This window comes from Liolophura sinensis, chromosome 6, assembly GCF_032854445.1.
Source record: "Liolophura sinensis isolate JHLJ2023 chromosome 6, CUHK_Ljap_v2, whole genome shotgun sequence".
NCBI lineage: Eukaryota > Metazoa > Mollusca > Polyplacophora > Chitonida > Chitonidae > Liolophura > Liolophura sinensis.
In genome coordinates, this window is record NC_088300.1 from 47,024,731 (window position 1) to 47,038,756 (window position 14,026).

Below are 14,026 nucleotides of genomic sequence, written 5' to 3' on the forward strand. Positions count from 1 at the left end.
TTACCTGTTGCATCAGACACAGCTGTTCTGCAAGGCTTTGTGCCGAGTGATCCGTGATGGTGAAGGCATCAGAGCGGCGTGCCACATGGGGGTAGAACATCTCCTCCTGGGTCAGGTTAGATGGACTGTTCTCCAGCATTGCTGAAGAGATCACTGCGGGACTCGTCTTCATAGGCGACGACTTCATGATGGCCTTGAACCCAGGCAGCTGAGAATTGAGAGTTTATAATAATGTCTATAGTGGCTGTGATAATCAAGACTCTCTTGGTTTAAGATTTTCACCAAAGCATAAGGAATGATTTATTTATTTATTTATTTATTTATTTATTTACTTGTTTATTTGATTGGTGTTTTATGCCGTACTCAAGAATATTTCACTTATATGATGGCAGCCAGCATTATGGTAGGAGGAAACCGGGCAGAGCCCTGGGGAAGCCCACAACCATCCGCAGGTTGCTGGAAGACCTTACCACGTACGGGTATAAGGAATGATACATTATTCATGTTTTCAATTATCATTAATGTAGGCAGATATTTTAACAAATTATTTCATGAATAAAGACTGAACAGTACCGGAAATAAAGTCAGATCAGCAGGGAAGATTTGCGATAATAAATGAAACCCCAGTTTACATCTACTTTGAAATTTTGTTATTATTACCAATGTATTGTTACTATTTGTTTATGCATCGACCATCTTGAGTAAAGTTTTTAAAGAATTTCATTCTTCAGAACATGCAGCCCAAGAACTGCTTGTGTTCATGCAAACAATTAAAAGCCACAAAGCTTGGTGTGAATGAAGTCTTGAACTAGTGTTGTAGATTATAGATTAAAGGAATGGAAAAAAACAACAGAATAAAAATCAAAATCAAAACACTACAAAAATTATGGCCAACAGTGACTAACTCAACAAAAATTCTAAAATCCTGCAAGCTTGAATACAATCACACAAAAAAAAAATTTTGTTCAATTTCATGCACAGACACAGATTAAGCATTAATGAAATATTTAAAAAGTTAAAAATATTCAAGGCATGCTCTGTAACAAGAAAAAATGTATGTTTACCTTATTGTTTCTAGATGATTGGTGCTAAAATAAACATGTCAAATTTATAACGACATGATCAAACCTGTACAAAGCACATGGTTGAGCAAAGGCATTGGCCTTGACAGTATATAACATGACGTTATTATAATTTACATTAACAAGTCATTCTCTCATCAAAGAATAAACAAATATTTTTGTGCTACTTTTGGCAATCAATCTGCAAGCAAGTGGAATTACATGTGCATCCACCCAGCTCCTCTGAATCAATTATTCTGGTGTACATCTGAAGTCAGTTATCTGAATGTCAAATGATTTTGTTTCCTTGAAAAATGACATGGGTTTGTTTCAAACATGTATGTAAAATCTCTGTAAATGCTGTATATCCATACTGATTGTTTTACCTTTTTTGGAGAGAAGCTGCAATCTTGTCTCATCTGCAGGTCTATTTCATCTGTTACAATTGCCCCTGTGAAGGAGAGCTCCATGTTGTTACCATGGTTACAGTCCTGTAACAGCCCCAGTAACATGGCTCCGTAGCCATCTGGATAAGTCACCTGTAACAACAGCAATGTAACCAACAATAAGTCAGTCATGTCTTTATTTTGCTTTAACATGCTTCAAAGAGATTAATCGGCGCAACAGATGTGGTTGTATTGGATTTGAATTACAGCTCATTGGTCAGTTTTTGGAGGGTATGTGTCCTTGGTATATTCAACTTGAATATTTGTAACCATGTACTTAATATTTTTTAGCTTTCACATCAAATCCAAAGCGAGACAGAGAGATGATGTTTTGTTAAGTACCTCATTGATAATGAATTCCTGCAGCTTATCCATGAGCTCGTTGTCCTTCTCAAAGTCCACAGAGTAATATCCCTCCAGCCAGAAGTACAGCAGGTCCACGGCGCGTAACATCACCTTGCCAGTCATGGGGTCAGACACATTCCTGATGACACAAGACAGTTATCACAGGTCACGTCATCGTTAAGTTTACCACACACACGTATGTCCATCTCTTCAATGACCAAGGCTGACTCATAAAACAATCATTCCATTCAAGACAAGAAGAATGATTACTGATGGTTTGGTTGAAACATACCTGTGAGCTGTGGCACATTTCATAGAGCTAGTTTGGACTTCAGATTTTTAAACTGGAAAAGCCTAATAAGTGTCCCTGTCACAATTTGAGCTTAATCCTACCTTCATAAACTCCACATCGTATTCAAGTTTTAAATTTTTACTTCAATAAACACATCATTCTGTGGAACTGGTCTCTGGATTCTTAATCTTAAAACTAATTCCTGAAACTCTCAGAGCTAGTTGATGGAAGAGTCATGTCTCTTACCTCTTGGCTGCGACATATTTGTTCATGAGGAAATCCAGAAGATCGTGTTGAGAGGCGAAATAACGGAAAGCATAAAGAAACTGGTGAACGTAACCATCTGCCAAGGCTGACCTAGAACATGGAAGAAACAGACAAGTAAAAGAATTTAAACATCACAGCCCAAAAACAACTCTTATCTGGATATCCAGCCACTGATTAGTGCCTTCAAAGACTGTAACTTCAGTCCAGTCGATAATTGGGCCTCAGTTTTGCACTGGTGCTGAGTAATAACAGTTCTATAGAAACTTTTCTGTATAATGAAAATACCTTAACCATTTAAAATGTTCCCATATAAAGAATAAGGTAGCAAGGATAATATTCACAAACAGCTTAAAAACGTGAAATAATAGTGACCAGTCGAGCACATCTAAAAGCACAAATTTCTAACTTAAAAAAATCAAAATTAGGCTTTAACAGCATTTGAACTGCTGCTTTGTTCTGATAAGGCACATATCATACGTCTCGCAAGCTGTTAACTTTCTGGTGGACTTACATAGTGAAGAGGTAGGACATAAGACCATCAGGAGTTCCAGCATGTAGCACCCTCACGTCCACATTAGAGGCAGAGTCATGATGGATTTGAAATTGTAACAGAGGGTTATCTGGTCGTGGAGTCAAGGTGAGGGCATCACTGGGTGCGCAGGTCACAAGGGAGTATAACAACGACGGGCTGATACCGTGTAACTCTGTTAGCAACATCTACACAACATAACAACCACAGATTACATACAGATTTATACAATGCATATACCTGACATTATTTCTGTCTGACCCCAGTTAAACACGTGACAGCGATGAATGTGCTCTGCTTCAAAAGCATCTAAACAAAGCTGATAACACTTTATCATCCTTTAGATGCTTAAGACATCTAAATGTGTAGTAAAAAGTAAGTATTTACCTGTTTTTACATCATGAATTACATGAATTTACAATGAAGTTTTAGTCTGTATCACAACAAATACAGGCACAGAGTGTATGATTAAGGAGGTCTAACCGCATGTACACTGGACATTATTGAACTTTTCAGGTAATTTCTAAATTTCAATACTGACCTCTACATGACCCCAAGCTAGCTCCATAAACTTGAGCCTGACTGTCATGTCTTTAATGTCCTTGGATACCTGAGTTAACATGCTCCTGTGATCACCTGTAATGATATCAGGGCTTGGATACTGAAAAGGTTCTCATACAAGAGTGCAGTGTTAAGTTTTCCATTTAAATGTATGGGGAAATAATGTACCCAATATGACCCCAAATTTCACCCACAAAAGTGCATTTTTAGAGGTAAATAAATGCCATAAAATATTATTTTTGGAGCTGAAACATACATTTTTCCAGTAGGATGTCAATATCTTCCAAACCAGCCTTAATACACTCTTCTAGAATCATTATAATCTTCAGAATACAGTAAATTTAGCAACTGAGTCACAGATGAAATTTCAGGTCATTTAGGGTAACATTTTCAATGTCAAGTTTCACATATGGATACAGTACCCCATTACAACTTCCAGTTTTCAGGAAGGACGAATGTATTTCTGTTTATTTTAGGGAGTAAAGCCTTTTTTCGCTGCAAGCCTGCCATTTTTGGTGTACAGTTGCATGCTTGGTATCAAAATGATGGAAATTGTCTTTCGGCAGGTATGAGTTTTTTAATGATAAAAGTTTGAAATTCTGGGAGGAGACAGGTGGTGATGAGGCTGCGAGTGATGTCCCCTTGGCGTTGCTAGGCACCCCTCCCAGCTGCCGCAATAGAAAGGTCCAGATTTTGACGGTCAACCTATGTCAAGATTTTTAAGGCTTCTTTCTCACAGGCTGGGCCAGGTATGCACCAAAGCTTATTGGCCACGGAATGTTTAGGACTGAGCTACAGCACTAAACGTTAACATTGTCACTTATGGAAAATTAATGGGGGTCTGTGGCCATATATGTATGAGTTCTCATTTACCCCTGGAGTACATGAAAACGTGGGAATAAGATCAATTTGCAGCTCAATAAACTAAATTTGAACAAGACATTTAAACTATTTAAACAATATTAACTTTGTGTTTGACATTTTTTCCTACCTTTAGAGGGTTTCCCACCATCCACAAGTTTCTTGTAAAATTGCTGCATTTTCTTTTTTGTTCTTCTTTCCATCATGACCTGCTGGTCTAACTGAGACTTACGGCTCTCCAAATTTGACTGATTCTTGGGGTCCTGTGATATGGAGATTTAAAATACAACATGTAAAAGAATCATTACCACTTACACGTGTTTGCTTGTTTAGTGTCTAACCTTTCTTTCATATTTCATAATGGCTTTTCCAGTTAGCAGACCAGTTCCAATATCAACATAGTTATACTTTTGCCACACTGAAATGTCATGCCAAAGACATGACACTTGTCACATTATAATTATAATGTTTAATATTAAATAAATTATCCTCCTATCTTACAGGCCAGCCGTCCTGTTGAAAGGAAACCGAGCAGAGCAAAATAAATATAAAACTGAAAAAGGAAAGTTTTATGAAAATGTACACTGTCGAAGCAAGTTTTCCTCTTGAAGACATGTTGACTTCATCAGAAAATTGAAAATTTTTAAAATGATAAAAACATCTAAAATTTTTAAAATGATAAAAAGTCAGACAAATAAAAAAGGTGGATTTACCATTTTTTTATTATTATTTTTCCAGTGTCGGCTTGCCGGTAAAACACAAAACAAGATTGGTGCCATACAGCCATTAAAGCCGCCACAGGTTTATGTGTAAAATGGTTGATACTTACCATCTCCTGTATGACATGTTGTAGCTGAGGTGTCATACAGTACTGTAACTCTGCTGCGTGATACACCACGTTCCCACGATTCCGCCGCACTGCATCCCCGACACGATCAGACCTGGATGAAGACCCGGTACTTTTGTTTTGCAACAGGCTGTCTCCATTCAACGTGACAGACTTTTCTGTCCTTGAATCAGAATGAGCACTACGTGATGAACTAACACTGCTCTTTCTCAATCCATTTGACTGGCCTTCCAAAAATACCTCGTTATTGTCTGGATTCGAGCTATTGTCACACTCGTAACTTAACCGTTTCACAACATTCCCGTTTTGGAAACTCTCTTGTCTGTTCAGACAGGCTGCTCTTCCTTGTTGTGCCATGTTGTATGGGGTAGAGGTAAACTGTATAGGGAGTTCATCAGTCTGCTGATGACCAACACCAAGGGAATATAAAATTGGGAGGTTTTCATCTTCTGTCCCGTTTTCGACAGGTTGTTTCGTGGACTGGTTACCACCTCTTGTGAATTCCTCATTACTCGACTTTTCGCTCAGCCTTGGTAACGTGGGTGAAATCTGTCCTCTTGCAGAGCTATTGGCAGAGCCTTGTCGAGATGGAGTTGCCTCCCTTGATCTGGTTGAGGACGAGGAACGAGAAATAACTTCTGTGTCAACTCCAAGATGATTTGAGTCTGCATGACTAGACTCCATATGGTTTGACCCCTGCGTGGAATTACTGTGGTCTAGTGGGGAGGATTGGAGGGACGAGTTTTTACTTCGGTTATGCTGGTGGCGTTTCTTGTAGCGGCGTTTTCGCTCAGGGTTTTCTGAGGTGTCAGTAGAGTCAGAGGTACAAGTATCCCCGCCCTGGTTGTAGAGGTTACGAGAAGGATTAAATCTATGTAGACCACCTCTCGGGGTGGGGGAATAACGGTAACATGGCTCCCGTCTCGCTACATCAGACTTGACTTCTCCTGTGTCCACGCTTGTCTCAGACATTTTGCTCTCGCTATGGTTCAGTGATAGCACAGGTTTGATGATTCCTGAAGAATTCTGTCCTCGTGGAGTACTGGCAGCAACATGGCCGCCTGAAACGTCCAACTGTTCCTGTGTCATGGAGGCATTCTCATCAGGGACCACAGATCTACAATAGTCCAAGATAATAATAATAATCAATGAAAGACAACCAAGTTAAATACACTCATAGTGCTACATTTACTCTTAAAAGTGTTAAGAGTCATTAACACTATCAAAGAAGATTACAATGTAATTTTTACATTACAGAGGTACAAGTATCCATTAAAAATTTTAGAAACTTAGGATTATAGTGTCACAATCAGCAAAAGGCTTTACAAGCAGCCCATACCCTTTAGAAACGGAGGATTTCCTGTTGACTGTATTGTGAAGCTGTCTTAAGTTATCTGGGTTCCAAATTAAATCATGGTACTTCTCTTCTATTGCACACTTGAATGTCTCCCATTTCAGACCAGCCAATGATGTAATATACTCAGCTGAAGAATAAAAAGATTCACAATCAATATACGCTGTTGAGGCTTTTGTAATATTTCTTTAAAAGGAAAGCAATGGCGTTATAGTTGAACCACTTTAAGAATGTGAAACAAGGCCCTCTTTCACAAATCTTTATGAATCAATTTTTCGTAACTTTTCTAGTAAATGATGCCACTTTGTGGGACTATAGCCTAGAAATCTTTAACGAAAAAGTTAAGTTTGTGAAAGAGGGCTCTGTTTATCTAAAAACAGCATCCAAACTGAGATTTCAGCCATTATAAATCATTTTTTGTTTTGGGAGCCTTTACACAATCTATATGACTGATGGATAGTCATTGTTTATAGATCTTTACTATTTTTTCAGCAAATGAGTGACATTTAAAGCCATAAGTTCACATGTAATTAGGATAAAAAAAATCTCATATTCTTCTCTTTTCAAAAAACCTGGAATCATGACCTAACAGATGACACCAATCCTTGAAGTCATAACATACTTGCTTATCACCTTTCTTGAATCACCAGCCTTACAAAATTTTAAGGAAACTTACCCATAACATAGTCTTCACCTCCGGTTTCCAAGCAACCATCATCAGCAAAGGCCTCTCGTAGAAGCGCTACAACCTTCTGTAGAACCTGCTGCTGTTTAATGGAATCATGACCTAATAGCCTGTCCATCAAGGTTGCATCTGTTTTAGGGTAGCCATTGTAACCCTGGGTGGAGCTCACGCCCCCACTGTTCACACCACTAACACCACTGTCCTTGGAGGGGGAGGGCGAGGAAGACTGGGAGTCTGTTGGAGATACACGGTGTGCCCCACCCAGCCTTTGACCACTTCCTCCATTTGACAGAACACTGGTTTGAGAAATCATATCACCATTTCTAACCTTCCCCTGATGTCGCATTACTCCATACTGCCATACAGGGGAACTGCTATATGCATAACCATCCTCGTGGACAGGCAGGATGCACCCTGGAGGAACCGATCCCCCACTGGGTGCAGTATTAGGTGTTAGATTTGGAATGCTCCCACTTCTGTGTCCATTGGGGTGATAATCTGGGGTGCCCTCGGGAAGGCCCTCTTCATAGCCAACCTGGGCAAGGTTATGCTCCGACTGGGCTTTGCGCAAGCTACCTTCCCTGCTACTGGTGCTAAATGGGCCGTGTCTGGTGCTTTCCTTGCCACGAGACTTATGAATCCTATCTCGTGATGTCCTTCCCAACGTGTGAGAGCTCTGCCCATCTGACGACCTTACATGAGGAGATCCCGAACCACTGGAGTAACCCCCAAGGCTTTGATGTCTTGCACCCCGTCTCGGCAAGGTAGAGGGGCTGTCAACATCACTCCCTCTAGAATGGACAGGAGATGGCATCATGCCGATAGGCACAAGCTGAAGCAAGCCCGTACGTGGATCCTGTTGAAGCTGAAGTTGAACTGGATAATTTGTCATCATACTACTGCTGGTTTGTACAGGCATTGTCACAGTTTGTCCAACAAGCTGGTCTTGGTACTGCTGAGGTACATCTAAGCTTGGCAGTCTCATGTTCGGGGTCAGTGGGATGTGCCCTGAGGTCTGGAAGCTGGTGTTATGCGAGCTCAAGGGGGTCTGAGAGGGACTGTTATGGGCAGAATAACCACTGGCCTGTAACAACTGAGCAATTGTAGCCGCCAGCATATTTAGTTGGGCTAACTGTCCTTGGTTCTGTAACAAGTGTGCTATGGTTTCAAGGGACACCTGACTTGATGTTTTCTCCTCATTCACTTGTGTATCTTCATTTTTCTGTGGCCTGGGTGGTTTCTTTGGAGGAGTGCGACTTGCCGTCTGCGCAGATCCTTCATTTTCTTTGTTTTGACCATTCCGAGGTTTCATCAAGTTTTCCTTCAGTTCTTTCAGTTTTTTCATGACTTCTGTCTCTCTGCTACTCGAATTACTTTCACCTGTTTTTCGGTCATCAGCTGTCTTTTGCACAGTTGAAGGTTTCCCTGCAAGCTCAGGGGTATTGGCCTGATGAAGGATAATCGGTGTGAAATGTGTGGCACTAGAGCTGTATTTGCTGGGTACACGTTTGATGCCCTTCTGAGAGGCATCTCCACCTGGGCCAAACACAGGTTTGAAGGCTGAACCATTACTTTTGGGACTGGCAAACGTTGTGTTTGGACTATTCACCACAGCAGCGGGTGAGCACTCCATCCCATTTCTGACACCAGGACTTGAATCTTTACTTATATCATGTGGTTTCTGTGTATTATATAAAACAAATTTTCATTTAAAAAAAAAAAGAAAACATTTCTTATCATTGTTACAGACCTCAGATGCATGTGCAGGACTAGGTAGATCAAAGCAGATACATGCTCAAGCAATATGAACATCATTCACCAACCTTGATATCAACTGATCTTTGATAAACGGCTGATAAAACTCCGTCACCTGAAGCTTATTCTAAGTACTTTCACCATATATGCCTGGTTAGAGTAATTTTTTAACGGAAGAAAGTACATCCAGATAATTCTTGGAGGAAGCATTTACGCAACTCCACTTGGAATGGGACCACAAGCAAGTTATGGCAGTATATAGGTAAATTAGACAACATTTACGCACAAGCATAACACCATACTGGTATATGCACATGTAAGCATGTAATACATGTATGTAGAATTACTGTCAACTACAAAGAAGCATATACATAGAGTACAAACAATGATGACAAGAATGCTAGAAACGCAGATACATGTAACAATCATGGACAGTTAAGCAAGCAAATTCCAAAGCACTTGATTACTAAGCTTCTGTTAGTTCTATACATGCCTATAAAGATGCATGTTACTTTATGTTAGACTGTGTATATCTTTATCGCATTGACTAGGACCACCACCTTGTGCTGTTTTCCATGCAAATGGAGGTTAATCTGCCCCATTAATTCAGCTTGTTGTTGCGCTGCCCGTGTCTGGACACCACTCAGTGACATCTCTAACTCAGCTTCCTGTCAACAATGTAGCATTCAGGGTCTCATGCATATTCATGCCTTAAAACATTACACACATTTGTTTATCATGCTTCCAGCATTAAAATAAACAATAAAACAATGTATGTAAAATATAGATACATGTACATCCTATTTCACTCTTCTCCTGAAGACAATACACATTTTCGGCATGTCCTAAAAAGTCAGTAAAGTCACATGCAAATACACAATTTTGTCCAGTCCTTAACTACTGGCAATGCACAGACATTCATTACATTTACTTTCGTTCCAAAATATGTTACATACACACGCACTGCTGTCCACCACTTCAGATAACCATTTATACAACAATAGATGCACAGACAGATGCACCAAATAAGTATTTTCTTTGGATTTCCTCACACACCTTTTAGCCCATCATACTTTTTCTTGCCTGTCACGCCCTCATTTGAAAATAGAATAATCTTTTCTTGTATTACGGCATACGGCTTAAGCCACAACAAGAAACCAGAACATAGAAACCTACATTCCTTATGGGCACATGACAGCATATTTTTTAATCCATGTGCCTGTACATAAAATATAGTTTAGGAAAAAATGTCAGAAACTGCCAACTGTTATGATAGACTATATATAAATCCTCGCCAAACCAGTGAAAAAGTGCATTTAATGGTGATCTGGTGACATCTGAATTTGATTTGGAATGTCCCTAAGCGTGCGAACAACATTCATGTATTTCCCTTGAGATAAATATAGTATGCAGAGTTACAAGAAAAAAGTACTCAAAAGTGCAAACGTTTCAAGGCAATGTTTAAGGTGACATGAGCGAATGTATATTGTACATATACCATGTTTTTAATCTTAAAGTGAAGCTGTATATCCCAGATAAGAATATACCATATTATATAGATACATCTATGGTAACTTTGCGTGAAACATTCTCAACTTGAGCTCATCTGCAAATCCTTTGATCTCACCTCCCGAATTCTCTAAATTCTCAAGACTATTACAAATGGAGATGTACATGTAGTTTTTCCTTTTCAGCTTGTAACAGAGGTATATATTAATAGGTCACATCTCTCATACTGTCATATTACCAGAGAATGTCATGTACCAAAAACAACTGCTCAACAAGAAACTGAAAATGTAAGGTACCGGACCAGATTAATAAGACATCAATGGACGCCTTTCAAATTGACTGAATGCCAGGCATGAGAGTGAACATGAAATTTCATGAAAAATTCTGTAATTTCCTGACTTTAACCCAGTTAATTCGCTTTTGATACAATCTCACAAGAATGGATCTTCACGCTTTATCTATCTTATGACTCTATGTATGTAGTGTCTTTGATGATGTGATGATAGTGATGATGTGATGATAGTGACGATGTGATGATAGTAATAATAGGAAAAGACTTACACTCTCCATCATGGCAGTGGCTGTATCCTGGAACATGAACTGACAGATAGCACTGGAGGGCACCTCACTCAACTGCTCATGATCATCACAAACCTGAAACATGTGAGACACAAAGAAGAATTAGAAATCAGGAAATGTACATGTAGAATGAGTAACAGCATTACCAAATTACTAATATCACATTAAACAACACAGTTGTACATTAAATTACTACATTTTAACACACACATGTTCAGTGTGCTATTAGAACTGAAATTTGCAGCGCCACAGACAACTAAAACCATATAGTGTACCTCGAGCATCACTGTCTGTCTCAAGGTATCTGAAGTACATTAATACATCAGAGCTGCTTACCCTCAAATCAAGTACAAGGCATCATGATAAAGATATTATCAATTACATCCATAAGATATATACCTTATTCACCTTATCACCGAAGTTTACACATGACAAAGATGAAGCACATTTTGCGGGCTGTCTGAGAATCCAGGCAAAGAATCCATGAGCATGTAACCATATGCATATCCATGCGTTACACCTGAAGCTCTGGATACCACACTTGTGCCTATCCGAGGGCAACTCTTACCTACCCTAACACAGGTAGTATATACATAAACAAGGTATACCTATATATTTAACCCAGTCCCGTCACCTGCGTCAAGTCTTTTATTTTTTGGTCTTCACAGAAGACTGATTTATAATTACAATGACTGAACATGACATGCCTTCCACACCTCACATCATCTGTCAGGCACCTCAACCAGTCAACGTTGCAAACAAAATACTTCTTAATTAGCACAAATCATTGTGACGTTTCTTTTATGTAGAAAATGCATCAGGTATATTTTCCACTAATTAGAGCTTGGCTAATGAGATGTGTCAGAAATCATGTCTAATGAAATGAAAATGTGACACTTTATGGTGGCTAACTGTGGGTTAAACTAATGACACTGAACTTAAAATATAAGTCGTTTTTAATAAAAAAATATTCACATTTGTTAATTGATCATGGGTCGCTAAAATTTCCTGATACAATCTAGGAATTCTGATAACAAAACACTTACCCTAAACAAGGAAGGTATACATTTGAGGAGAGCATGTTGCATAACCATCAACACTTCCTCCATGCAACTGTTTTCCTCTATAAAGTGATATTGCAGCACAGGGATGGCATGGATCAGTGGGTGGGTGTGGCGTGAAATGGTGGGTGGGTGTGGCATGGATCGGTGGGTGGGGGTGGTAGCTGATGGTTAAACATACATGTTCTACTCTACTAAGTTTATAGCAAACAGAAAACTCAGCTATGTTTGTTTGCTTGCTTGAAGTTTAATATTGCCTTCAACATAACAGCTCCTTGTAACAGCTTATCTCTGTGCTGACCTCACTGGAACACCAGGTAGAAGACACCAAATGTGACATCCCACCCAGTAACAGCACACTTACAACAAATACACAACCACTTGACCCATCCCCCTTTACATGCACGGTGCCAAACAAGGAAATATAAAAGTAATCTAATGTTAACCCTAATCCAAAATCAGGATCAAAGCAAAGCCTCTCACTATAATCACTCACCCATTTTACAGTGCAACCAATATTTACAATGACAGCCATCGACAGTCATCGACTAAACAATATAACTTGCCTCATAAAAAATATTTATTGGAATTGTGCGGTTTGTCTACCCCTAGGACGAACACTTAGGAATTGGATAAGGAGTTGTCTCTGCCAAGGCTTTTTCCACTTTCACAATATTCTGGAGACAACTTCTCCAACCGTTAGATTTTTACTTTCTAACTATAAGAATTCCACAAAAAAAAAAGTTTCCACAAAAGTTTCTTGTGTGATACAAGAAAAATTAAAAAAAAAGAAAAAGCAACACACAGTTAATACATGTACTCACCGCTAAAACTTCAGTTAATGGTGGACGTTTGTCAAGGTCCTTGTTCAGCATGCCTTTCAACAATGACTCCATCTCGTGACTAAGGTCTGATGAAGGTTCTATTGCAGAGGATTTCATCCCTATGGCACAGCGTAGAGTAATGGCCAGTCCATACAAACACGTCTGTAAACACAGCAGAACACTGTCCCTGTTAGCAGATGGGAGCAGTGTGTGGTTGCTGATGACTTATACCTGTAAGTTTACGTGTGGTATGTGTTGCTGCACCAGCGTACTCCATATGACAGATTAGAAAGATAGCAATCTGTGGGTTCATATCCACTAGCCGTCACTACAACAGGCATATGCTAATCTGCAGTTCTAAGTTTTTTAAACTTGTCTGGTGTAGGACTTTTCTTAGAGCATAATGTGTGAATAAAATTGCTCAATGATGTGATATATAGACGAAGATCTTACTGAAGTGTACACTGTATATGGTAAGGCATCCAAATGGAAAAGAAACAAAGCTGATCTGTCCTTAATCCTAAACTTCAATTTTAGCACATGTACATGTCTATCTACATGTATTTTTTAAGCTATGTTAATTTTAAAAGAAAGGTATCATGCTTGCAAACACAATAGTTTATTATTTAGATCGGAGTTTTTTGCCACACTCAAGAATATTTCACTTATAAAACAGTTGCCAGCATTACAATGGAAAAAAAAAACAAGCATAGCCCAGGGGAAACCCTCGCACATCTGCAGGTTGCTGACAGACCTTCCCAAACATTATGGGAATCTTATTTAAACATATCCGACATAAAGAATACGGCTATAATAATGTGTCTCTAAGCGGTGATGTGTAACTGTATCCTGTATAATATAGCAATTACACTGACAGAGACACAGGTATAATTTGCAGACATATTTGAATGAAATCTACTATATCGTAGTAAATTATGTTTGCAGATCAATGAAGCCTGTGCTTTGCGTACAAATATTAGCTAATTATTAAGTATTTATTATGGATATTCAGCATTAAGTCTTGAACCGCATGTGTTCTGACTAAATATA

The 14,026-nt window shown here is 39.1% G+C and overlaps 1 protein-coding gene across 3 annotated transcripts in view; it reads right to left on the bottom strand.

The window, feature by feature from the left end:
• The window catches only part of LOC135467898 (kinase non-catalytic C-lobe domain-containing protein 1-like), a 75,950-nt gene that overhangs the window by 5,749 nt on the left and 56,175 nt on the right, over nucleotides 1-14,026 (bottom strand). For 2 of the 3 annotated variants that reach the window (XM_064745818.1, XM_064745817.1), the window contains 14 exons: nucleotides 12,977-13,138; nucleotides 11,074-11,166; nucleotides 9,564-9,671; nucleotides 7,240-8,929; nucleotides 6,549-6,693; nucleotides 5,192-6,326; nucleotides 4,493-4,625; nucleotides 3,482-3,576; nucleotides 2,923-3,128; nucleotides 2,391-2,501; nucleotides 1,850-1,991; nucleotides 1,448-1,600; nucleotides 1,065-1,088; nucleotides 5-208 (listed from right to left, as the gene is read on the bottom strand). In XM_064745818.1, the coding sequence (XP_064601888.1) occupies nucleotides 5-208; nucleotides 1,065-1,088; nucleotides 1,448-1,600; nucleotides 1,850-1,991; nucleotides 2,391-2,501; nucleotides 2,923-3,128; nucleotides 3,482-3,576; nucleotides 4,493-4,625; nucleotides 5,192-6,326; nucleotides 6,549-6,693; nucleotides 7,240-8,929; nucleotides 9,564-9,671; nucleotides 11,074-11,166; nucleotides 12,977-13,138 (4,401 nt within the window). The remainder of the gene's footprint in view (nucleotides 1-4; nucleotides 209-1,064; nucleotides 1,089-1,447; nucleotides 1,601-1,849; nucleotides 1,992-2,390; nucleotides 2,502-2,922; nucleotides 3,129-3,481; nucleotides 3,577-4,492; nucleotides 4,626-5,191; nucleotides 6,327-6,548; nucleotides 6,694-7,239; nucleotides 8,930-9,563; nucleotides 9,672-11,073; nucleotides 11,167-12,976; nucleotides 13,139-14,026) is intronic. The other variant, XM_064745819.1, reaches the window with a different exon arrangement.